Below are 25,028 nucleotides of genomic sequence, written 5' to 3' on the forward strand. Positions count from 1 at the left end.
TTTCACAGTCTTTTTGGTCTTTTTTGTATTAGACCGCACCTGTGAAATGTGTAATCTATGGTCCGTGTTGGCACTCACAGTCTGTGCGACCACATTAAGCTGGGCAAAAGACTTGCTTGACCCTAATGGACAATTACAGATGTTGGAAGTAATTCACACAGACCTCATAGTCTGTGTGAATTATCTTGCAGACTGGGAATAATGTATTTATCCTTGAAAGGCACATTACTGTTGGATAGATATTCCAGGCCATTATATTTGCACTCAGTCTCTAACCTATGTCAGCTCTGTTTTTATTGTCACCTCTCACTTGAGTAAGGAAGTTCCCTCAAAAATATTATGCACTTAGAAATGTTAAACAAAGATTTAGGGCATTAGAGCGAGTTGTGTAGTTTTCTTATCAGAGTTGGTACTTCCCACCATCTGTTGTTGCTGCAGTGGCACTTGCAGTTTTGTTTTCCCTGGAAGAAATGGTGAAAACGTGGAAGTGAGAAAGTTGTGTGCTGACATGGCCATGAGTAGCTTTATCAATCTCAGGAAGCCTTGCTACCAGGAGGAAGGAACTGCCACTGGCTCCAGGAGAAGGGACTTTTTCTTCATTCTGCCCTCCTAGCATACAGCACAATGACAAAATAAGTTATACGTTCATGGTAGCCATTTCCATGGATTTGTGCTGTTGCTACAAATGAGTTCATGAAATGTGTACTTTTGTTGTTGTTTTCAGTAAAGTTAACCTTTCCCGCCCAGAAACCAAAGCATGCATTCCAGGCATTTGGATATGAAAGTTTGGGTTAGGCAGGAAAAGGTCACTTAACTGCCTCTGCATGCAGTGTGACCCACTTGTTGGTGTATTTTGGGGGTTAGACAAGACAGGTTATCCATCTGTAGTCCTGTTTCTTGTCTTCTTTTGCATGAATGTCACTTTTTTCCTCACTCGTCCCACTCCTTTTTAATGCTAATCACTGTCATTTCACATTAACAGTTTGTCACTGCTGCTCATCTTCCATTAGCCTTTCAGCAGGTTGTCACAGTTTCAGTGACAGCTCTTGCGTTTTCCAGTGTCACTTGTGTTGCCTGCAGAGCTGGCAGCTCTCCAGGTACTTGAAGCGATTGCACTATGCAAAGTGAGGGAGGATGCATAGAGCCACTGGCCATTTGGAAAAGGAGAGAGAGACTCTTTTTGCAGCAGTAATTGTTCGGGAAGTGGGCTGCTTGGATGTGCAAGCTTTTGCTCCCTGTCGCTCCCCCTCCCCTCCCAGTGGACAGTCAGTTCTGTTGCGTTGTTTCCATCTGCCCCCCTTGCTTTCCTTTCAGTGTCTCTTTCTCTTTGAGCTGACCTCATATTGTAGAGGTGTGGACCGATAAAACAGAGAACTACCTCTTTAAGTCAGTTGGCCTTACTGAAACTTTGCGAATTTTTGGACATGGATCTAACATGTAAAAGGATACTGGGAGATGACTAACTGAAGAAAGGCTAACTGCGAGAATGGTCTCTTAGAGGTGAGTGACAGGTTGCCTCACTGTGTAGTGAATTAGAGAGACATTAGTAAATGTTAAAAGGGACTGTAAAAAAATTTATTCTGGGTATTGGCTCTGACATTCCAGGTTTTTGCTTGTAATAAGAGGTCAGGTCCTTCTTAAATCATCCTTGAAGATGTTGCTGCCACCAAAGGGAGTCTGACCAGAAATTACACACGCTAAAGTTTCAATTTGGCAGAACTCTAATGGCACCTTTGCCTACTCCTCCGTGTTTAAGCCTGAAAGACCTGTTAAATGTCCGTGTTTAAAGAGTCAAGGACTTAGCAACTTCTAGTTGAGTTCTATCTTAAACATTTTTGAGTTCCAACATTAGCCAATATGATCTGTCAATACATCATTTTTAGGGTTATTGCAATGACATTGGACTCTTGCCTGAAGTGGTGTGTGTGTGTGTTTGTGTGTGTGTGTTTGTTCTCCTATGTGGTGTGTCCTCATTTGAGGAGTCCTAAGTGGAGCAACCAGCTTTTTGATGGGACATGAATTTAGATACAATTTGTTAGATAGAGATTATTTTATCATTTTAATATGATGGCTGTTTATTGGTTTCACTGTTTTTTTAAAGTTTAAGAAAAGGAAATATTCTCAAAGAGACATCTTTGCTCTGATTTTTTTTTTTTCTGCTTTTCAAATGTTCTTTTGTTTGAGCTTGGTTAATCTGTGGTTCAAATTCATAAATATGGTTCATTTAAGAAATAAGTGTTCAAATCTATTTTTGTCTACACAAGGACAATCAAGGACTGTAATATTATCAGTAGGCTACTGTAAGTAATTTTTTAATATGTCTCTTTATTTGCCACTTCATTAGGTACCTATCGCTTGTACTGGGTTGGACACCTCTCTGGTCTTCAGACCTGCATTGTTTTTTGTGGCATAGATTCCTCAAGAAATCTAAAGCATTTCTGAAATGTTTGGTCCATTGACATGCTAGCATCATATAGTTGCAACAGATTTGTTGGTGGCACATCCGTAATGCAAATCTATCACTATACCACATCGCAAAGGGGATCTATTGGATTGAGATCTGGTGAATGTGGAGGCCACTGGAGTACTGTGAACTCATTGTAATGTTTAAGAAACCTGTTGGAGAATATTCAAGCCATATGGCATGGTGCATTAAGCTGTTTTAAAGTGCCCATCATAAGGTGGGAACGCTGGGGCTATAAAGGGTCATCAACAATACTTAGGTAGGTTGTAGCATTTTAATGATGCTCATTTGAGGCTAAGAGTGTTTAGTGTGCCAAGAAAATATCCCCCATGTCATTACACCACCAGTAGCAGCCTGAGTCATTAATGCGAGGCAGGATATACCCATGCTTTCATGTTGTTTATCCCAATTCTGACCCTATCGTCTTAATGTCACAGCTGAAATTAAGACTTGTGTGTTGTTAGCTGACAGGAGTGTCATCAGTGATCATATTTGCCAAACCCTGGTTACAACAAGTTATTCGTGCTACTGTTGTCATTTCATCATCTGGAACCTGTCTGCATTTTCTCTTCTGATCTCTGGCATCAACAAGGCATCAAAAAACTGCAGTTTACAAAATAGTTTCTCATTTTCTGACCTCTCTCTGTGAAGGCAGGAGATTGTTATTCAATAAAATCCCAGTAGATCAGCGATTTCTGAAAACCTCAAACTGGCTCGTCTGGTAACAACCAGGCCTCATACAACGTCACACAAATACCCTTTCTTCACCAATTCAGTGGTGAGTTTGAATTTCATCAAGCTGTCCTTACCACAGCTAGAACTGAGTTGCTGCCATACATTTTGCACATTTGCTATTTGAAGACCTAATACATAATAAAGTGGCCAGTGAGTACATGTCCCTGATGGAGGGAAAATTTCCCCTGTTCGGTCTCTTTTCCTGGAATGGGAACCCAGTCCTGTATTTTAATCTGAGGCCAAACACAGCTTCCTCTGTATATCCACCACACATGCTCATACACACAGTGACTGTATACCCATGCAGGTTGTTGTTCTCCACCCTAATACACTATTGTTTTAGTAGTTAAATACAATAATTCATTTCTTCTATTCTAAAATAAAAGACACGTGTTTCTGCTTCTTTGCTGCTCTGTGTTTATTGCTCATCATTTATCTTCCACAATTCACACCTAACTTGTTGTAAACTGTTCTAAACAAATACCTTAAATATTTTTTTCTCAGGTTCTGCATTAGCCATAGTACCACCCTGCTCTATCTTTACCAGTGGTTGTCCCTGCCGAAGTTGCTATGTTGACGTAACTGCTGAAGTTTTTGTCTGTGTCGCCACTGTTGTTGTTTAGTCTACTGGAATGGAAAGGACGCTTCTTGATTTGCTAGATGCTATCTTTTGAGCTCTTCTGGCAAAGTCTGAGCGATTCCTCCTCTTACGTAAGCTGCAGCTGGTGCCGCAGTCAGGCTGCTTTGGCCTGTAGGACTTAGCAATCCCTGGACCTGTCCTGGCACTGCAAGTGGACATCTGCAGAGAGAATGAATGCCATCCAGGAATCTGGAATGTTTAGAAATATGGAAGTGAAAGGAAATCAGTGGTAAAGTCATGAAATGTAGATTCCACTGAAAAAAAAAATGGCATTTGTATGAGCTAAACCTGCTCTTTATTCATCAACTCCAATGCTGGACAGGTCTTCCAGCAATAGTTTCTGCATCTGGAAACACTTAAGTTGAAACAGACGTGATTGATCACATTAACAAAAATGTTCAATATGTAAATAAGATTTAAAACAAAGCTGAATGAGAAACTGCATGGCCATTTTGAGCAACTGCAACTCAAGTTCCGCAAAATACCTTTTGTTTGCATTTAGTAGACTCAGCGCTCAGCAGCACGAGGAGTTCAGGAGGAAGTTTGCTCATAGCAACACAACAATAGATAAAAGACTTTAAGAAAACATAATTCTACTTTCATGTACAACATGAAATCAAAATATTCATTGCTGGTTATTTTACACAAGTTAATGTTTTAAATACTATATACTTTATAAAATGTAATAAAGGTTTGAAAGTAGCTCTGGTATATTGTTTTTTTTAGGATCATTCACTTTATAATTTACTGGCTGTGTGTGTTTAGTTTGTTCTCTACAGTATGAGACAGTACGACAAATTATTTTTCAAACATACGAACTTCTTGGAAGAAGGAAAAACAGACAAAACTGTTGATTAATTCAGTTGTCAGGCTGCAAACAGAAAAGCTGTGAGTGATGGTGACACTTTCAAGAATCTGTAAAGATAAAGCGGGACTGTGTATTTTTTGCAGATGATCCATCAGCATTGACAGTGTCACAGAGGGAGGGGGAAACCATATATGAATGACCCCTCCACCCACAAACTCCCGCCATTAGTCACAGTCTCCCTCGCTTTCCGGATGTATTTTTGTTAATATTCACAGTTCACTTGTTACCACAGAAACACTTAACCTCCTTTTATAAACTGGACATTTGAAGAAGCTGTCAGATTGTCCGAGCTGGAGTTGGGACCTTATTTCACACTCATATGCAAACACACTCACACACATTGCCAACTGCAGTAACAAGCTTCAAATTAGTTATCCGCCTCTATCTGGGCTTGAAGTCCTCCTCTGTTCAGTGCACAAGTATAAATGGAGGGAGAACATGTTTATATTTGATCACACAAGGAGCTGAAACTTCTAATAATACAGTGTATAATCCTTTTGGAAAAGAAATTTTAACGTGTGTACAAGTAAAACCTTTTCCATCAGGATGAATTTCTTTGTTTTGTTCATCATAACCATCTTACAGCATGCGTTTAAAATTTTAATATCGTCTCAAATCTTCAACTTTGTGTCTATTGAGAAATTAGTGAGTGGTGATGGGTGAGAAGTCGGAGGGACGTGACATGAGCTGTAGACAAAAGGTGAAATATTGGTGGAACTGTTAAAGAAAAAAAGTAAAGTAATGTGCCAGAGATACAGAAATAATTTTGGGGTCAATTATATTGAAAGAAATCAAGTTTTTTCAACAATTCTTTCTTTCCTTTTTGCATCAGAAAGTGCATATATCAAAGCTCATTCAATTCAATTCAACAATACTTTATTAATCCCAAAGGGAAATTAAATGTTGTTGTAGCTCATATTATGCAGGTTTCTTCAAAAAGCTGTTGTAGATGCTGATACATAGTCTCTTCCTACCAAATAAGAGAGTATTGTTTCTCTCATCGAGTTAAGGCTTGGGGAGCACCCACAGGTCATCAGATAAGGGGTTTCTGCTGTAGCCTTATGTCATCAGCAGGTCATGCTTGGCTGAGCTGAGGAGTTTTGAAGATCCCTCTGCATGTTTGCTAAGCTTGTGGTGCTCATTATAGAAGGCCTGTGTGTGCGTCAGAGAAGAGGGGGTTGCAGGTGAACCATTGGGATTCAGAGCAGAGCTTGAGGTCCTTCGTGGGTCAACGCATCCTCTGACCATTTGAGAGACGGGTTGTGATTCTCAGGCTCTGTTCTGTTTGTGTGACTTTATGATGGTTGTCTGGGGAGGGAGGGTCTCTATTATGGCAAAAAGGGAATGCAAATTTGTACCTTTACTTAATTCTTTTAATATGAGTTCTTGTCTTCCACAGGTCTAGTTGGCTTTCTGCAACTCATTGTAAAAGTCTGCCAACTTCCTTTGTTTGCTGTCCAACCACCAGTTTTCTTAATTCAGTAAATAGCTTAATATAAATTCAGTGAAATTAACTGAGTTGGTTATGGAAAAACTGTTATAATGACTCTGGTCAGTTTTTGTATTATTATTATTTGGAGTAAAATACCAAAGTTAGCCTAGCTTATTTTTAAAGTGTCAAAATCCTGAAAGGTTCGGAGCTACAGCTTTATTCAGATTAATATTTTAAAAAGAAAACCTTTCTTTGTTTCTTTGGCATTCTTATTTTTTGGGAATGTTTTGTGATCATTCTGTCCTGCTTTTTCTCTAATCTGCAACACAAAAAGCAGTCCAATTTCTCTCAGTGGATGAGGAGCTTTTGTCCAAGCCGGCTCGCAGCCTATTGATCACTCATAACCCCCTCTCCTTCTTGTGAAGTGTGGATCAGTGTGCAATCTGCAGTTGTGCACCAGCTGCAACAGCTCAACAGCTCTCTCGTTGTGCTACAGATGCCCATAAACATTTTTTCTTGCTGTGGAAACTTTTAAGCAGCAGCCTAAAAGTTCAGTTTTTGGCTAGACTGGCTTTGAATAAAATAACTAAAAGCTGGAAAAGATAAAAGACCTAAAATAAAGAGCAAAGGACGCACTTAATGTGGGACTCCTGTCTCCTTGTAATTTGCTGCAGGAGAGTGAGAGGAGGAGTCAGGGGGAGGGGAATACCCAGCAGGGAGGGGAGCATGAGAGAGCAGAGGCCATTCACTTTGACACACACATACACAGACTCCAATGCAAACACATGAACACTTCCAGACACACACATGCACACTGTGCGATGCAGAAGAGAGGGAGGGAGGGAAGCTTTCAAAGACAGAAGCAGACAGAGGAGATCCTTGGCAAGCTGAAGAGAGCGCAAGTAAAGAGCTGGAGGAGTGGGTTCAGGAGAAAACCTGGCCTTGGTGTGTGAGCTCCGGTGTGTCTTATTAGGACAGGACCGCACACTAACTTCCAGAAAAAAAGAAGGACACAATGTGTTGGAGAATTTGAAAAATCTAAGGATTTTTTTCCTGGAGCTGCTAGGAAAACTTTTTTGTAAAACTCTGGATATGTCACTTTCTGTGGAAATCCAGGTTCCATCTAAACTTGCTCGTCATTACTTCTGAAAAACATTTTGCTTTCATTTCTGCTATAGAGGGGCCAAGCCACAATGCCTACTGGTAAGACGGGAAATTGTCCAGATACACTTTTTTGTTTTGTTTTGTTTTTTCTTAAATATGCACTGACAGAGTTCTGATGTGATGAGACTAGATTTGCTGCCCGACATTCTGCTTTGATGTTACACATGCTGGCGGTTGTAAATTTCTACATTTTATTAATTTTTGCAATCACTATTACAACCACAGTATCCCTATCCAAGTGCAAAATTCCTGTGTACTCCTTGGTTTATTACTTTCTTTACAAATCTTAAAGTAAACATGTGGTGCTTCCCTCTTGCTGCATGTTGAGATGCCATTCTGCAGCCTGTGACCCAATTTAGAGCCTCAAAGGGCAGCAGCTGGCAGCAGGCTGCAAATTGGTATGAAGCAAAAAAGGAGAGGAGGGGGAATAATTACTTTTTAGCACAAACTCTTGTGTTTTGAGGTACTGGAGACAATGGAGTACTCAGTTTTTCTGCACCCTCCCTGTATGTCCACTGGGATGGGAGGGTTGCCCATCCTGAGCACATAAATGCACATGGTTGGGTGTTTGTGATATAATCCCCAAAAAGTTTTTAGTTTTAGAGTCTTTCACCTGAGACCACAGATGTCACCTTGCACCTCCAGCTGTAGGATATTTTTTCCAGTCATGTCAGAAATGAAGGTTGGCATGTCACAGTCACAGGAGAGACTAAAGGGTGTGAACAGCAAGCGTTGCATTGGTGTCCCGTAGGCAAGTACGAAACTGTGGGTGTCTGAAAATAGGGACAGTATGCGGGTGAATGCTTTTCCCACAGCAACACGGCTAAAACTACACTGCACATTCCTGAGTGGTGTTTCCGCAGCGTCAAAAACAAAGAAATCTTTGAAGACTTCAACTTTCATAGGGTAGCTTTATACTTTAAAGGTGTTGTGGTTGTGCTGGGTGTTTTCACTTAATTATGTGAAAATGTTGTTAATTAGTTCACTGGCTGCATGAACGTGTTTACTTCGGTTTTATGAGACCATGAAAACCCAGACGTATGCTAAAGGGATAGTTCAGTAAGGTGAAGTTACATTAACAGGTAACAATCAGGTAATTTCCTACCTACACTAGATGATTCATGATGTCCTCATTTAGTGTAAATCCAGATTCATTGAATGAAGAGGCTGAAACTGACAGCTAGTCTGAGAGGGGCCGAGACCAAGATTACTTCTACCTATTTAAAGCAAGCCCCATCTCAGAAACATCCAAGCAAACTATGAACCATTAAACCGTCCATTTTCATTGGACGGTGATTTACTAACAAGCTGACGATTATTTACACAGGAAATGTAGTTAGGAAGCAGTGCACCACCAATGATCTTCCTGTGTAAAACGTATTCTGAGAATGATACGTGTAAAGTATTTCTAGCTTGAAATAGATAGTAAAGTGGTGTAAAAATCCAAAATATAGAGTGAGCAGTATTTTATCATTTTTCCCCCTGTTACTTTTATATCAGGTTGTTATTGTGACCAGAAATGTTTCATATGTTCCAATCTCAAAATGTAAAAATGTAAGTCTGAGTATGTTTGCAAGAATTAGACTGTCAACGCTGATAGAAGTGCCATTGTCCTTGAGAAGAGAGGTGGAAGTTTTATCAATCGGCCGCATAGTCCTATCAGCACACAGCTGGTAGGGGATTGCTGGGGAAGAGCGTTGTGTTTATATAACATCCAGGAGATATTTTGTTTTCATGAGCTGTATGCCAAAATCATCCGTATTAAGACAATAAAAGACCTGAAATATTTCAGTTAGTGTGCAATGAATCTAAAATATATGAATGTTAAATTTTCATCATGACATTATGGAAAATAATGAACTTTATCACAATATGCTAATATTTTGAGAAGGGCCTGTATAACATCCAGGAGATATTTTGTCGATAGCCAGTTAGCAGAAGTCGCCAAGGCCACATTGGGGCGCCAGATTTAGAAAAACAATAAATGTTGTGGTTCCGGCAGTTGTGAATTTCCAACTACCTTAAGAGTTTTACTGGTATGTCTCAATTGCAAATTCGAAAAGCCAAGTTTCTGGTACTTTCCGCAGATCTGGAGCGTACAACTTTTCCAAGATTATATCCTTTAACCTCTGAGTCCAACTGCTGCCAGGCTGCAATTCTGTTCAAGAATCGTGTCCAGCTTGCGATTCTGCTCTCTTAACATTCGAGTATGAATGTTGATCACTCTACAGACTCCATCCAACATCGCAGGCAGCTTTGGAATGCTTTGAACAGCTGCCCATGTTTTGCGAATCACTCGATAAGCCAGGTAACCACCAACTCCAAAAAGCAGACATCCTGTTATCAAAAGTCCAAATATGTACACGTTATATGTCCTCGACCGACATCGTAGTCAGGCACACAATCTTCCACTGCTGCCAAGAATCCATTGTGTATCCAGAGAAGAACGTCCCGTCTGGACAAGAGGGTCTCCTTTACCCTGTCTTCCTGTTGAAAAGAAAAAAATTTGATCAATTACGTTGAGAGTCCAGTTGACCAAATCCATAATTTAAAAGTTTGGAGGATATGCAAAGCGAGGCTCTGAGAAAAATACAGACAAAAAGCAGAAGCAGGGATCTGCAGGGATGGAGGGAGAGAAAACATGTGTGCCTTCCACCGAGAGCAAGAGAAAAAAATATATATATATATTTATTAAGTGAAGTGTTTTGATGTTAATTGATGCACCGGCTGTATGCTGTGTGTTTACTTTGGTTTTATTAGGCCATGAAAGCACAGAAGTGCAAAGTTTAAAGGTCAGTCATTACCAGCAAAGGGACTCAGCAGCAATAATCTTCAAAAGAGGCATGTTTTCTCTTCTAGCTCCTCTAGTCTTGCTCCAGCCATTCATGCACAGCAATTGCATTTGAGTATATTCCCCGAACCAGTGCAGTTCTTTGTAGGTCTAGTGGTGAGTTCAGTGGAAACCCGTCCTGTGCCTCCAGTCCTATGTTTCACCTTTATCTTTATGTCTCCAACCTCTGGCCCCTCTGTTCGTCTGCCTCTGCTCTCCGCATTAGTTGGGCCGTAGTGTGAAATCTAGAGCGACACTTTAAGGTCTTTAGCGTCAGTTGCGATCAAGGCTGTATCTCTATCAGAAAGGGAGACAGACTTGAAGACAACTGGAAAATGGGAAGGCGAGGCTCAACAAGGCTATAGACTCATAACTGTTGCGTTGTTTGGTCCAATTTACACAAGGATAAACTGTTAGTGCATGATTGGGTAGAATGGTTGGTTTGAAGCAAAAGGCAGTATTTATAATAGAAATGTTGAGTGGGGAATGGAAGAAAGGAAAAAATATGGGAGTGGGTGGTGTTTAACCCCTGGCCTTCTTTCTCATCTTTTCTTCCTACTTCTTTCCTCTGGGACATCTACCCCTTATTCCTCAGTCATACTCGCAGTTACTCATGTCCCCGAGGTTAAAGACGCTGCCAAAGTGAAAACAAAAGCAACTGCACTGCAACTGGTTTCAGTTATCTGTTCAGAGTTCTTGAGTTTCTAGTTAGAAGCTTTCAGGACAGTCAAACATTGAGTTGCCATCTTGAAGGCATACAATAAACAAAAAGTTGCAAGGAAAATTGACTGAACTAGTAATGAGTTGGGCAAAGTGTGTAGCCAAATCCTGCCTTGGGCTCTCACTCTTTGTGTTGTGAAAGGTTTGTCTTTTCCTGCAACGGTTGGTTGTTTTCAGTTGAAAACTTAAGGTTATTTCTGCATTTATGAGAAAATCGATTTAGTTTTCAACAACTGTCATTCGCAGAGCAGCAGATGGGAAATGCTTGTAATGGGATGCCCAGTATAGTGTTTTCTGCCAATCATGTCTTTCAATGTGCATATCCCTTACAAAAGTAATCAAATCCCAACCACCACTGGAAGAAAGTCAAACAGAAATCGTCTTGTTTGTGCTCTGTCAGTTTTACCACTTTTATTTTTTTTACTTAACCAATATTTGCTTAAAATTGCATTGAATTATCTCTTTTCATGAATCTTCTTACTGGGTAAAGTACATCTGTGCATTGAGCCTTAGAGAGAAAACACTGCCCCTAAATACGAACATGAGCCACAGTGTTAAGTACCCACATGATTAACAGGTTGGTTGATGGTTATTTTCTTAAATGTAAAAGAATGGACATGGTCTGATGATAAGGAATGTCAGATGGAAGCTGAATTGTGAAGTTGGCAGGGTTCCTGTTGAGAAATGCCAGATGTGTTTTAAGTTTCATCAGAAAATATGATGATGGAGAAAGACAATGACAGGAAGGGAGAAAGAAAATGATCGGAAGTCAGTTTATGACTGACTGTGAGTGGTATGTGAGAATGTTATTAAAGGTGCAAGTGGGCAAGAATGAAAAAGGGATAATTGATGGAAATAGCTGAAAAGAAAAGTCCTTCAACTTGTTGGTTTGGTTTGATGTCTTGGCCTCTCCATACTGAGATGGAACAGAGAACAATGATCTTGTTTTCTCTCCTTTATTACTCCCAGTTACAAGCGTAAGTTAATTTTCATAAAAAAGCTGCTGTTGGAACTGGAGATTAATTTGTTGTTTTTATTTTAAATTTTTTATGGCTAGCTTTAGGTGTTTGCGTTTGGAAAACTCAGCTGTTTTATGAGAGACCGACTGATATCAGACGTATTGTCATATGTTTTTGTCCCTTTTTCTGAATTTAACTCCAGTAAAGAGGGACATTTTTTGGTCATTCAGAAAACCCACAATCAATTAGTGGCTTGTCTGCAGGCTACCAGTGTTTTGGAACCTCCAGTTTGTCTTTGAAGAATTTCATTTAAGGCAGTTGTTAAAATAGCTGCAAAAACTGGAGTAAACAGTAATAATTTGACCATAAAGCTCTGCAGCTTTCCACGACTATCCTAGATGCTCCTGGCAATATCCAAATAATTTAAAATAGTCATGCAACTAAAACTTAATCAAGCTTGCTTGTATGGTAGCTAAGTCACAGTGTTTCAGGCCAGGAATTCAATATGTCATCTAATGTTTTACTTCCTGAAATGTAGTCCTGAAATGGCATGAATAAAGTGAGCAGCTTGAAGGTCCAACAGATGAAGATTAGGGCCCATGATGATTGTAGTATCTAAAATTGTCTGGTAGTAATGAAATGTTTTTCTTCCATATTATTATACTTTTAGGTTTTAGAAGGTCAGTCTTTCTGCCTTTGGTTTGCTTGCAGTGTCTTTAGAGAGAAATAGGGATCTAATTTCTGCATTCAAATGTAGAGTTCTCATAAAGCTACCAAAGGTTGTTCTGTGTAGACTTTTTTAAATTAGATTAGAAACATATCTTTAGCCTTTTTTAGGACTTGGATGCACACAACGTAATTTCTGTAGATTTCTTTTTTATCACATTTATGGTGCTTTCTATTTATGCTCTGAAGTCAGATTTTCTTGAGAATCTGCGCCAAAATCAAGTCGACTGGAAAAGCTGGAGCTTGCCAGCAACCCTGAGTTTATTATCCAAGGCAACAGTGTGTACATTAAATGTAGTTTTTTTTATTTTGTTTTTTTTAAATGTCTCCTGTGGATCATTTGCATATAGGTCCAAACCAGTAGTATTCTGGACATTTAACATGCAGATTCAGCATACCCTTGTATTCATGAAAGTCTGGGCCATGTCACTTTATCTGCCTCTGTAATGTATTTGTCTGCCTCTAAAATGTTTCCTCTCTTGCTCTTTCATTTGAGTCTCTTGATGTAGCCAAACCAAAATGGTATTTTCTCAAGTGGCTGCCTTTACAGGATGAAGTTCCCTTCTTTGATATTCCCTGTACTGTGTTTTATTGCCGAGGGATACACCCTGGGAATCACATGTTGGATGTTTGTTGCTGGAGTCACCATGCTACATATTGTCAGTGTCTTTCTCCTGCTAGAACCCAATGATTTAGGGAGTCACTTGACTTTAAATGAGCACGTAACATCTGCGCATAAAGTAATGTTTTGACAAAACAGCTTCATAGTTTAAATGACTGCTGGAGATGCCAATTACAAAACGCTCCCAGAGCCTTTTGAGCTACTTGTGAGGCCCCCAGGGCCGTAAAGAGAGAGCAGTGCTCTCAGCTGTTTGCTGACCACTTCACTACAAAGAGCACTTCAGGTGGCTGTAAAGAGTACGGCTGAAGTGAACCGGTTAAAATTAGCATGAGTCATTAAACCTGTCTGGACTGGTAGTGAGGCATGTCCGGCTGGCTTGCACCAGTGGAGGGAATTCACTGCACTGCTGTTAGAGTAGCTACAAGTCGGTACACTGTGAGTCTGTGTGTTAAATACTAGCCACCTTGTTAAGGCTCATGTTGGGTTTTTTTATGCAAGTCTGTTAATGCTGCAAACCAGCCTAGATAAGGATTACTTGTAATGATAATGAAAATGACAGTGTGACTTTGATGAGAAAGTAAGAAGCTTTCCCCTTTTATAACAGAAAAATGTCTATGTGCTGAATATTTGGGAGCTTTAAACGTTATTTCTGTGCATGATTTAAAGATTATCCATGACTTTAGGGCTAACTTACATGAGTCAAGAACAACGGTTCCTGCAGTTAGTAATCCCGATGTTGTTCTCTTATGACCATGAGTTAACCCTCCTGTTATCTCATGATAACCAATATGTTTATCTCTTTACCTGGAGACATCAGTCTCCCATTTAGTCAAGGCAATGGTATTTTATATCCCCAGAAAACTATATTTTCAACTCATCACAAGGTATTTATGGCAAGAAACTGAAAGTATTCTTTCAGCATCAGCAGTAAAATAATTTGCAACAGTAAGTCAAGTCATACATGTGTAATTGTTTCTGGTGATGATCCCTAATGTGATGTTTTCAGCTCAGCATTGCTGCATGGCTTCCTTAATGTCTCATAAAGAGGGAATAGTTTTGTTATTTTGTGATCCATCTGATCACTACTTCATAAATGTTAAGAAATGTTTGTAAGAAATGTAACAAATTTCCTGTTGGCTTATATTAATTATTGCATTGATCTAAAAAGCCACCAATGAGAGCCATTAGCCTTATGTTTTTAGCGACCCCTTGTGTTGAACCTGTGGTGATGTTTATTTGGTTAGATTTGATTAATGTCATAAAAAATTTGCAGAATTGCAAGCTGACAGGAGTCTCCACTGAGGACGCCTACGGCAAGTTATAACTGTAATGGTAGCATGTACTGCACGGTGGCACAGTTGGTAGCACTGTTGCCTTGCAGCAAGAAGTTCCTGGGTTTGATTCCGGCCTGGGGTCTTTCTGCATGGAGTTTGCATGTTATCCCCGTGCATGCGTGGGTTCTCACCGGGTAATCCGGCTTCCTCCAACAGTCCAAAGACATGCCTGTTAGGTTAATTGCTCACTCTAAATTGCGTGTGTGCATGGTTGTTTGTGTGTTGCCCTGCGATGGACTGGCGACCTGTCCAGGGTGTACCCCACCTCTTGCCCATAGACTGCTGGAGATAGGGACCAGCTTCGCCATGACCCACTATGGAATAAGCGGTAGAAAATGACTGACTGACTGGTAGCGCTTAATTTTTATTTAAAGTTTGTTGAAGAGGTTTGCACAATTTATTTGCAATGATTCAAGGCAATGCAAGTATTGTTTTAAATTACAAACATCTGAAAAAGTTTACAAAAACCAAGGTCAACCATAAGTCGCAGTGAATCAAATCTTCATATTATATTAATGTATGCTGAAAATAGGAGGTCATCAGGAAAAATTGGTGTGTTTATAATTTCCTAAAAGGTTTGTGAAAACAAATACTAAAATACTGTAGTAACCTTGTCAGGCTTGGGTGGTATGATAATGTTGCCACTAAAATACACTGAAAACGGAAAAGAAGGCATGGGGCATGTGCAGAAAGCAGGTTTTTTTTGCCTTAAAAGTCATTTGAGAAAAACATATTTTGGATATACAGTGGGGAGAACAAGTATTGATACACTGGAGATTTTGTAGGTTTTCCCACTTGTAAAGTTTGTAGAAGGCTTACATTTTTTTCCTAGGTACTCTTCAACTGTGCGTGACGGAATCTAAAACCAAAATCCAGAAAATCACATTATGTAAAGTAATTAATTTGCATTTCATTGCATGACATAAGTATTTGATAAATCAAATCAAATACTTCTGGACTGGCTAGGCCACTCCAGGACCTTGAGATGCTTCTTACGGAGCCACTCCTTAGTAGCTCTGGCTGTGTGCTTGTTGTCATGCTGGGAGACCCATCTACGACCCATCTTCAGTGACCTTACTGAGTGAAGGAGGTTGTTGGCTAAGATCTCCCGATACATGGCCCCATCCATCCTCCCCTCAATACACTGCAGCTGTCCTGTCCCCTTTGCAGAAAAGCATCCTCAAAGAATGATGTTTCCACCTCCATGCTTCACGGTAGGGATGTTGTTCTTGGGGTTGTACTCATCCTCCTTCTTCCTCCAAACATGGCGAGTGTAGTTTAGACCAAAAAGCTCTATTTTTGTCTCATCAGACCACATGAACTTCTTTCATTCCTCCTCTGGATCATGCATGGGCCTGGACATGCGCTGGCTTGAGCAGAGGGACCTTGTGTGCGCCGCAGGATTTTAATCCATGGCGGCGTAGTGTGTTACCAATGGTCTTCTTTGAAACTGTGGTCCCAGCTAGCTTCAGGTCATTGACTATGTTCTGCCGTGTAGTTCTGGGATGATCCCTCACCTTCCTCGTTATCATTAATACCACATGAGGTGAGATCTTGCATGGAGCCCCAAACTGAGGGAGATTGACCGTCCTCTTGTACTTCTTCCATTTTCTTATAATTGCGCCAACAGTTGTTGCCTTTTCACCAAGCTGCTTGGTTATTTTCCTGTAGCCCATCCCAGCCTTGTGCAGGCCTACTATTTTATCCCTGATATAACAGCTCTCTGGTCTTGGACATTGTGTTTGTTTGACTGAGTGTGCGCACAGGTGTCTTTTATACAGATAACGAGTTCAAACAGGTGCAATTAATACAGGTATTAGAGGGCTTCTTAAAGAAAACAGGCCTGTGAGAGTTGGGATTCTTACTGATTGGTAGGTGATCAAATACTTATGTCATGCAATAAAACGCAAATTAATTACTTAAAAATCACACAATATTATTTTCTGGAGTACCTATGATAAAAATAAAAGACTTCCTACATGTTTTGTAAGTGGAAAAATCTGCAAAATCAGCAGTGTATGAAATACTTGTTCTCTCCACTGTAAAATGCGCTTTCTTATGGGTGCAAGCCTAAAATGTTAGCATAATTCACACAGCACAGCCCCTATCTGGACGGCACTGAAATATACCATTGAGTAGTGTTTTTTTTATCTGTAGTTAATAACGTCAGTCAACTAACTAGGACTGCAAAATTTGTTTTGTAATCTAAAGATAATTAGAAATGGAAATAGAAAATTTGTTCTCTCAAGATGGCATGATTTATAATGAACTTTTAAATATGGCTTCTGTCGGGTTGTGCACAGACTTTCTTCTAAATCTAATTATTGAATGCAACAAGCTCTTAGTTTTGTTACTGTCGCTTATTATATTGAAGTTAAGTCAAATCTATAAAAATAGTGCACATACTTGACAATGCTAGTGTCCACTTGGTTTCTCATAAAATATTTAAAAATCCATTTGCAAACATTTTGTTAATCAAAATGAATGATCAAACCCTTGCACTTAGGGCTTACTGTTTGCCAATCTTCAGTCTGCTTCTTTCTGGCTGTCAGTGTTTGCCTTTCAGCTGGGCCTAATGTTGAACATATGAAATCCTCGCTCTTTGTTTGAATTCAATGAAAGCCAGAGATTGAGGCCAGGTTGCTGAGACACTCGCTGTATTCACTCTCTCCCTCCTCTGCCAGGAAACACCGGCCTTACACACAATCCTTAATCCTCACGTGCATGTGGAGAGACAAAACACACACACACACACACACAGAGGAGAAACAGTCCAGCCCGCATACTTAGGACCATAATTAGAGATCATTTAAAAGGATCAAGTTGAAAATAATCTGGACAGCAGGTAACTAAATCCTGGTCATCTTTAGTCTGTGCCTCTGTGTGTGTTTTGAGGTTGGACTAGTTGATGTGTGTTTGTTTGAGAAGGAAAAGAGTCTGTTCACCCAGGAAACGGACAGGGTGTGCCCCAAACATGAAGCTACAGGGTGGGAAGAAGGGGTCCAGCAAACACAAGATAGGGCAACCTTTCTGTGGTGTTTGGGTTTCTTGTTTGCTTGTATTTTAGTGTGCATGTGCAGGATGCACAGATTTGGGCATTCTGACTAGCTGTAATTATTGGTGATCTAACCATTAAGTAATCAGCTTGGATAGTTATTTCTATGAGTGAAGAATGACAAGTCATTCTCAAGATTTGTCAAACAGCAAAAGAAATGGATAGTTACCTGTTAATGTCTTGGAGTGTAATTTAATCTGTCTCTTTGTGCACTGTGTGCACAAAAGCAGAGCGTGGCTTACTGAAAAGCCAAGAGTGCTGGCAGTTGTGTGCATTGTTTTTGCTCAGTAGATTCGTCCTTTCTGATCTTTAATTGTTTGAAAGTGGGTCAGGGCTGGGATTGCAAACATTTGGAGGACACAAAAACAAGCAGCAAATCCTCCTGAACCCTTGTCATAGTGAAACTAAAACTTCATGCCACTTTAATATTTGGATGTTTGAGTTCTTTCCTGCTTTTCTTGGCCCCACTGAAGCAAAATTCAAACTGAAGAAAGCTGGGAAGCATGTGTGCCTCAAACACTCATTTTCAGTGTGGCTTTTTATGATGTGGATTTCAGTAAACACGATTTTCCTTTACAGGAGCAAAGCAGGAGTTTTGGTTTTATTTCATGGCAATCAACCAAAAGTTTAGCTACAATGATGTTGATGACCATCATTGAGTTTCACTTGATTTTAGAACAAAAGCCTATAATAATACTAAGTAATTTTATATTAAATAATTGAGGGAAAAACAAATGCTGTCAGTTCTCATAAGGTAAAATCATCAGCTTTGCTGTAACATAACAACAAAGGGGTGTTGAACTATAAACAGTATTAAAATATTCATGTTAAAAATATGTTATGAGTTTTTTTTTACTAGAATGGGTATGTTTGTTTAGGTTTTCACTACAGAATAAATAAAAATAAGGGGTTTCACTCGCCTCCTGCCCATAGACTGCTGGAGATAGGCACCAGCTTCCCAGCGACCCACTATGGAAAAAGCAGTAGAAAATGAAAAAAAAAAAAAAAGGTTTCACAAAGAGGAGTGTTATGAAGTCCATTTTTAATGCAGATGACAGTTTTCTGCAGTTTCTGCTGTTTCATCTATGACTTTCAATCATAAAGTAGTTTTCAAATTGATTTTACAGACACAAGAGAACCCAAACAGTAGAGAGTGAGAAATATTTGAAACTCTACTTTTAAGTATTACAAGCAGTTGCACTTGCATGAAGTATAACTGTACTGTTTTAAAAGTACACCATGTATACATTGTGACCTTGTATTTTTTTTATTTTTCTACTGTTATAGGGTTGGTGAAAAGAATTGAAAATTCTGCAAACCAATATACAACAGATGAAACATGATGTTGTGATTGTACAGGACTCATCAAATCCCAACTCTGAGTGTGTACATCAAGAACATAGTGCTATGGAGTAAGGCAAGGGGTAATATAGGATTCGGTCAAATAAGCTGTTGAATCCAGCCTGTGATCTTCTTATCAGAGACCAGTCCAACTAGAGGGAGGCTTTTAAAAGAGGCGTTTCTGCAGCAAAAAGGCTTGCTGTTTCAAAAGGGAAAGAGTGGGTATGTAGCTGGATTCTTTGAGCTTGTTCTCAGTTTCACGTTTCATGTTTTGAACCTGAACCTGTGATCTCTAATGCTTTGAAGTGAGAAAGGTTGAGGTTGAGCTGGTGCTGCTGGCAGAGATGGTCTTCCTGTACTAAAGGCTTCTGGATGTCACTGTTGCCATAACTCGGCAGCTGCCGCTACACCATTTGTACTTGCTTCGGGAAGAAAGACAGGAATTGTTCCCATCACAGCCTTTTTAAGAAATGAACCTTGGAAAAGGTTATTGGAGCCTTGCCAGATTTCTGTTTGAAACGTTCAATGTTTGGTTTTTCTTTAGTCCGGCTGACTGTAGGGCCCTCGGAGGCTGGTAAGCGGTATTTTAACAGATTTCTACAAATAAACACCGTTTTGACCCAGTTTGATGCAGGCTGGATGCCAGAGAGACTCCTGTCGGTGCACATATCATTGAAATAGAGCTTTTATTCATAACTTGGAGTGCTCGTAGCGTTCAGTGATCAAACAAATACTCACACGTACACTTATGATTTGGTTGAACAAATTAGAATTCTGCAACATTTGGTTTCTTTCATATTTGTTTTCCTAGGTGGTGCGCCAACTACGTTCTGCTTTCTTTGTAAAAAGTAAAGATATTCTTTTGGAGGAACTGAGGATAGATCTCCAAGTGGCCCTCATATGGTGGGTGGTCTGTTAAACTGCCATCAATGAGACTGTGGTCAGAAATAAGGATGCTAAACAGATGGACCCTGTAAAACTGTCAAAGTAGCATCTGCAGTAACAGACAGGGAGTCCTTTTTAGCATCTATGCTGTTTTTGGTTCATTTAAAAATTAACATCTCCATATGACTGTTGGACCTCCATAAATCAGTTTTTATATTTTAAGTGTTTTTTTGTTAAATTTCATTTTAGGCTTTCCTTATAAGATGCAATAGTCAACTGATGATATTTTTTACATCATCATAAAGGAGCTCTAACACAGTAGGCTTTGTATTGGCAGGAAAAGATGTCTAACAAATCATAATTAAGTCCAAAATTACATGGTATTGTTCTTGCTATGAAAAAGGGACAGCAAAAAAAGGATTCAGCAAAAAAGGATTTAAATACAGATTTAACTACCTTCTGTCAATGTGAAAACAAAATAAAAAAATCTATAAAATATTTTAACCAACCACCTGGTGTGAAACTATTTGAGCAATAGGTGGTGCTTGTTAAAAATTTGGTGTATACAGTTTGGTAGTATTTAATAAACTTAATAAAATGTTACAGAGCATATATAAGAAGCTGCAGGCTAGTAAGCAAAAAAGCTATATATATATATATATATATATATATATATATATATATATATATATATATATATATATATATATATAATATCAATACCTAAATGGATTGCTTTAACTAACTATTAAATCAACTCCAGATTGCCTTTAGGTCTGCTGCAGATTAACTCAACTCTCAAAACTCAAACCTCCGTGGTGATTAAAAGCAAGCTTTAACATCCTGTGTGTCATTATTACCAGCCATGCCGTTGGCAGCTTTACATAGCAGTTAAATCTACTCATAGATGTGTTCTTTTTTGAAAAAGATGATTACTGGTGACTTATGTATTCTTTGTTTAGTACTTCAACCTGTGTGCAACATCTGTACCTTAACCCAGATATAGATACAACACCTCCAATTAGTTTTATGGTGACTCCAGGTAAAAAGTGTACATAAAAAATGAGCTTACATTTTAAGAAGTTAGGTGAATTTGTGTTCTTATTATTTAGGTACTTTTTTAAATCCTAATGTTCTATTCTTAGAATTAAAAAAGAAAAGGCAGGGTTTGCTTTAAAGTAGGAGTACCTTGTTGCAGTCTAAAAGAGACAATAATATAACAGCTTGTGTAAAATATGCTCAAAATGTGTAACTTTTGTGATAATTTGCTAACTTGCTCAGTGATGCTTTGACCAGTCCCACAACTGAAAAAAACCTAGCTCTAGCACTCAAAGTTAAAGGTTTCATTTATACATACTGAAGTAAATGAGGAAATTTGTGTGTTTATGTTTTTATGCAGTTTTTTCTATCCTGCAAGGTCCTAAAAAGTTCCTTCAAAGTCTGCAACTGGATAAATAAGAACAACTCTTGGCCTTTTAAATGAAATCTTAATTTTTCTCTCTGTTTTTTTCTCCTTAGACGATTATAGCTACCTGCCTGATGTGCTGCCTCCTCTTCCTGAAGTCCCGGACTCTGGCTCAGACCTGAGCTCCGTTGACATCCCAGCACGCTGCCTCCGCAACCCGGCCTTCCGTCACGCCTCCTCCCGTTACTGCTCCGCCATCAGCATGGACTCCTCTCCTGACAGCGCTGAACGACCCATCAGCTACAGCTCCACTTCCTCCTCCGCCTCATCTAGGGACAGTCACTGCTCCTTGGGCAGCCGATCTACCCTTGTCGTGGCCCCTCAGTGTAACCCCATCACCAGTGACCGCGACTCTGGGGCGATTCGGTTGGAACTGGTCCCAGCCAGGCAGCTGGGATGCGAAGAGGAAGATGAGGGAAACAATGGAGAGGGCAGCAGACAGACTACAACAGAACATTTACAGCCTAAGCTGAGCCCAGAAGTAGGAGAGAAGATGAGCCAGGTGCAGGGACCCAGGACGTATGTGGACCGGGTGGTGCAGGAGATAATGGACACAGAGAGAACCTATGTTCAGGACCTGCGGAGCATCGTAGAGGTGAACAATAGTTTATTTATATAGCATCATACCTATGTTGTTTCAAAGTGCTTTACAGGAAATCAAAAGAACAGTACTACACATTTAAGCACCACAGAGCTGAAGAGCATTGCATACCAGAACTTTGAAGCCTAGAAACTAACACCATTCAGTGCCTTATAGACCATCAACAAGAATTTGAATCTATCCTTGTAGTAAAAGGGAACCAGTGCAGTGATTTAGGGCATGTTGAGATTTAAACCAATTTTCAATGTGGTCTTTGGCCAAGTTTGTAAAGTATGTCATCAACATTGACATAGTAAGAGATGTGGTGAACTAGGGGGATCAAGTAGATGTTGAATAAAGGTGGTGTGACAACTGGGCCTTGAAGAACCCCACATGGGATCTTTGCTTGCTCAGATTTATAACAAATCACATTATATGCAAGAAAATGTAGTGGAAAAGTAAATATTCTTCGCAAATCTACTAGAAGTGAAATACTTACCTCATCTTACTTGCATTATTTCAAGTAACATGACCAGTTCCACACCTTTTGCTGTTAACAGTTACTTAACCCCAAGAATTAAAGCCATTGTAAGAATTGTGAAGGGCATATATAATTAATTTTCCGAATTTTCCTTCTTCCTTATATTCAGGCTTTTAGCTGATGATAGTTATATTCATACAGTTTATTAGACACTGTGGATCCAGACGATGCGCCATCATCCATATATGGTACTGACTTTTTAAGAGGCACGACTACAAAAGCTTTTTAGTTTTGATAATTAGTGTTTTAAAATGATCTGCTTTGAAAAGTAAGGCGAAGGTTTGTTTGCCATACGTTTTATGGCTCTAAATGATATTTGTCCTTTAACTAGAAAGAATCGTTTCCCTTTCTTTAAATATTTTCTTTCACACAGAAAACGGCCTGAATTATTATTTTTTTGTTGGGGAGGTGTGAGGATCAACCCATCCTTTCGGTTTTGTTCACATTGTTTTCCACCACACGTGGGCTGTTCTGCTTGTCGCCTGACGGGAATCATTGAGGTCAACGGTGTGGGTGGGGTTCGGTCCAGTTATGACACCGTGCACCTTGGTCCTGCATTCACTGGCACATTTTGTTGTATGCGTTCACAGTCAAGAAAATGGGCTCCTTTAGTATTGTTGGCTTTGAACTGCAATACACATAGCCTCAAGTCCGAGCTCGAGTGGTTTTGTTAAGGACTGGGTGTACCAGTTTGCATCAAAGCTTGCACTCGTTTCCTTTACCTTCCTTTTCTTTCTTAATTCACATCAAAGGTTTGTTTTTGTTTTTTTGTTATTGATATTTCAGGAATGCAGACTTTAAACATACACTGTTTTCTACATAAACATAGTGTGGTTTATTGCTACTAATTGATCTAAAATGACCAAAATCCAACATTTTCTCCTCACCCCTATAAGTCATGCTTCCACCTCCATACTTGGCTCATGACATGAGCTGACAACCATTTACTTAGAATCTTTTCGTGTTTCCACTGCTGAATTGTTTTGTCCTGTTAGAGCCACAAACTTCAATGTGTTATATTGTGATTTTATGTGACAGAACAACACAAATTAGTTAAGTTTATTTATATAGCGCTTTTCAACAACAAGGCACTCAAGGCGCTGTACATAAGGAAAAACATTACAATGATACAGAAAATCAAACAGAGGTCATTAAAAAAAGAGAATAGAATGATGGATAAGAAAATGAAAGGAAAATTGGACTGAAAACGTAACTAATTATGCTTAGATGGCATAGTCAAAGGCCACTCTAAACAAGAGGTTTTTAATCTTGATTTAAAGCAATTAAGGGTTTTGGCGCTTTTACAATTTTCTGGGAGTTTATTCCAGATTAGTGGAGCACAAGAACTAAAAGCTGCTTCTCCAAACTGCTTCTGGTTCTGGGTATGCAGAGTAGATTTGAGCCAGAAGACCTGAGAGGTCTGGGTGGTTGATACACAGAAGTATTTTAAAGTCTATTCTCTGAGCTACAGGGAGCCAGTGTAGGGTTTATGTGCTCCACTTTCTTAGAGGACGCAGGCAGCAGCGTTCTGGATCAACTGCAGCTGTCTGATTGACTTTTTACCCAGACCTGTGAAGACACCGTTGCAGTGATCAATTCTACTAAAGATGAACGCATTAATTAGTTTTTCAAGGTCTTGCTGAGACATTAGTCCTTTAATCCTGGAGATGTTCCTTTAGGTGATAGAAGGCCGACCTTGTTACTGTCTTTATGTGCCTCTGAAGGTTCAGGTCTGAGTCCATCACTACACCCAGGTTTCGAGCCTGATTGTTGGTTTCTAGCTGTATTAACTGAAGCTGTGTGCTAACTTTTAAACGCTCTTCCTTTGGTCCAAAGATTATTACTTCAGTTTTGTTTTGATTCAGTTGAAGAAAATTTAGACCCATCCATGCATTGATTTCTTCTAAGCATTTATCCAGCGCTTCAATGGGTTCATAGTCACCTGGTGACATTGTAACGTATAGCTGTGTGTCGTCTGCATAGTTATGATAACTTACTTTGTTGTTTATTAAAATCTGATTTAGGGGGAGCATGTAGATATTGAATAGAAGGGGCCCCAAGATGGATCCTTGGGGAACGACACATGTGATTTTTGTGCTCTCTGATGTAAAGTTATCTACTGACACAAAAAAGTCCCTGTCCTTCAAGTAGGATTTAAACCAATTGAGTGCTGTACCAAAAAGGCCGACCCAGTTTTCCAGGCGCTCTAATAAAATGGAGTGATCATCAGTATCAAAAGCTGCCCTAAGGTCCAATAATACCAGCTCTGTGGTTCTTCCACAGTCTGCATTTATACGGATGTCATTGAACACCTTGACAAGAGCAGTCTCTGTACTGTGGTGAGCACGGAAACCTGACTGGAAGACATCGAAGTGGTTGGTCGTTGTAAGGAAAGTTGTTTAACTGTTGAAACACAGCTTTTTCAATAATCTTACTGATGAAGGGGAGGTTTGAGATAGGCCTGTAGTTCTGTAGTAGCAGCTTGTCCAAGTTGCTACTACAGTAGTGCAGATTTTTAGAGTGGAAAATATTGCCTAATTATAAAAATAAAAATCCTATAAAGTGGTGTGTGCATTAGTTTTTAGCTTCTGTGAATCAATACTATGTAGAACCAACAACTTTGCACATATTTTCAAACTGATTTTGCTCCATCCATCTTTCCATCAA

General features: G+C 39.5%; 1 protein-coding gene across 3 annotated transcripts in view; it reads left to right on the plus strand.

The window, feature by feature from the left end:
* Positions 1-1,197: 1,197 nt before the first annotated feature.
* Positions 1,198-25,028, plus strand: part of LOC124882112 (pleckstrin homology domain-containing family G member 1) — a 51,243-nt gene continuing 27,412 nt past the window's right edge. Inside the window, exons 1-2 of one of the 3 annotated variants that reach the window (XM_047388290.1) lie at positions 1,198-1,500; positions 21,294-21,835. In XM_047388290.1, the coding sequence (XP_047244246.1) occupies positions 21,443-21,835 (393 nt within the window). In that variant the 5' untranslated portion in view covers positions 1,198-1,500; positions 21,294-21,442. Of the gene's footprint in view, positions 1,501-6,951; positions 7,343-19,728; positions 19,794-21,293; positions 21,836-25,028 lie in introns of those variants that run through there. The other 2 variants (XM_047388289.1, XM_047388291.1) reach the window with 2 other exon arrangements.

Source organism: Girardinichthys multiradiatus, chromosome 15 (genome assembly GCF_021462225.1).
Source record: "Girardinichthys multiradiatus isolate DD_20200921_A chromosome 15, DD_fGirMul_XY1, whole genome shotgun sequence".
NCBI lineage: Eukaryota > Metazoa > Chordata > Actinopteri > Cyprinodontiformes > Goodeidae > Girardinichthys > Girardinichthys multiradiatus.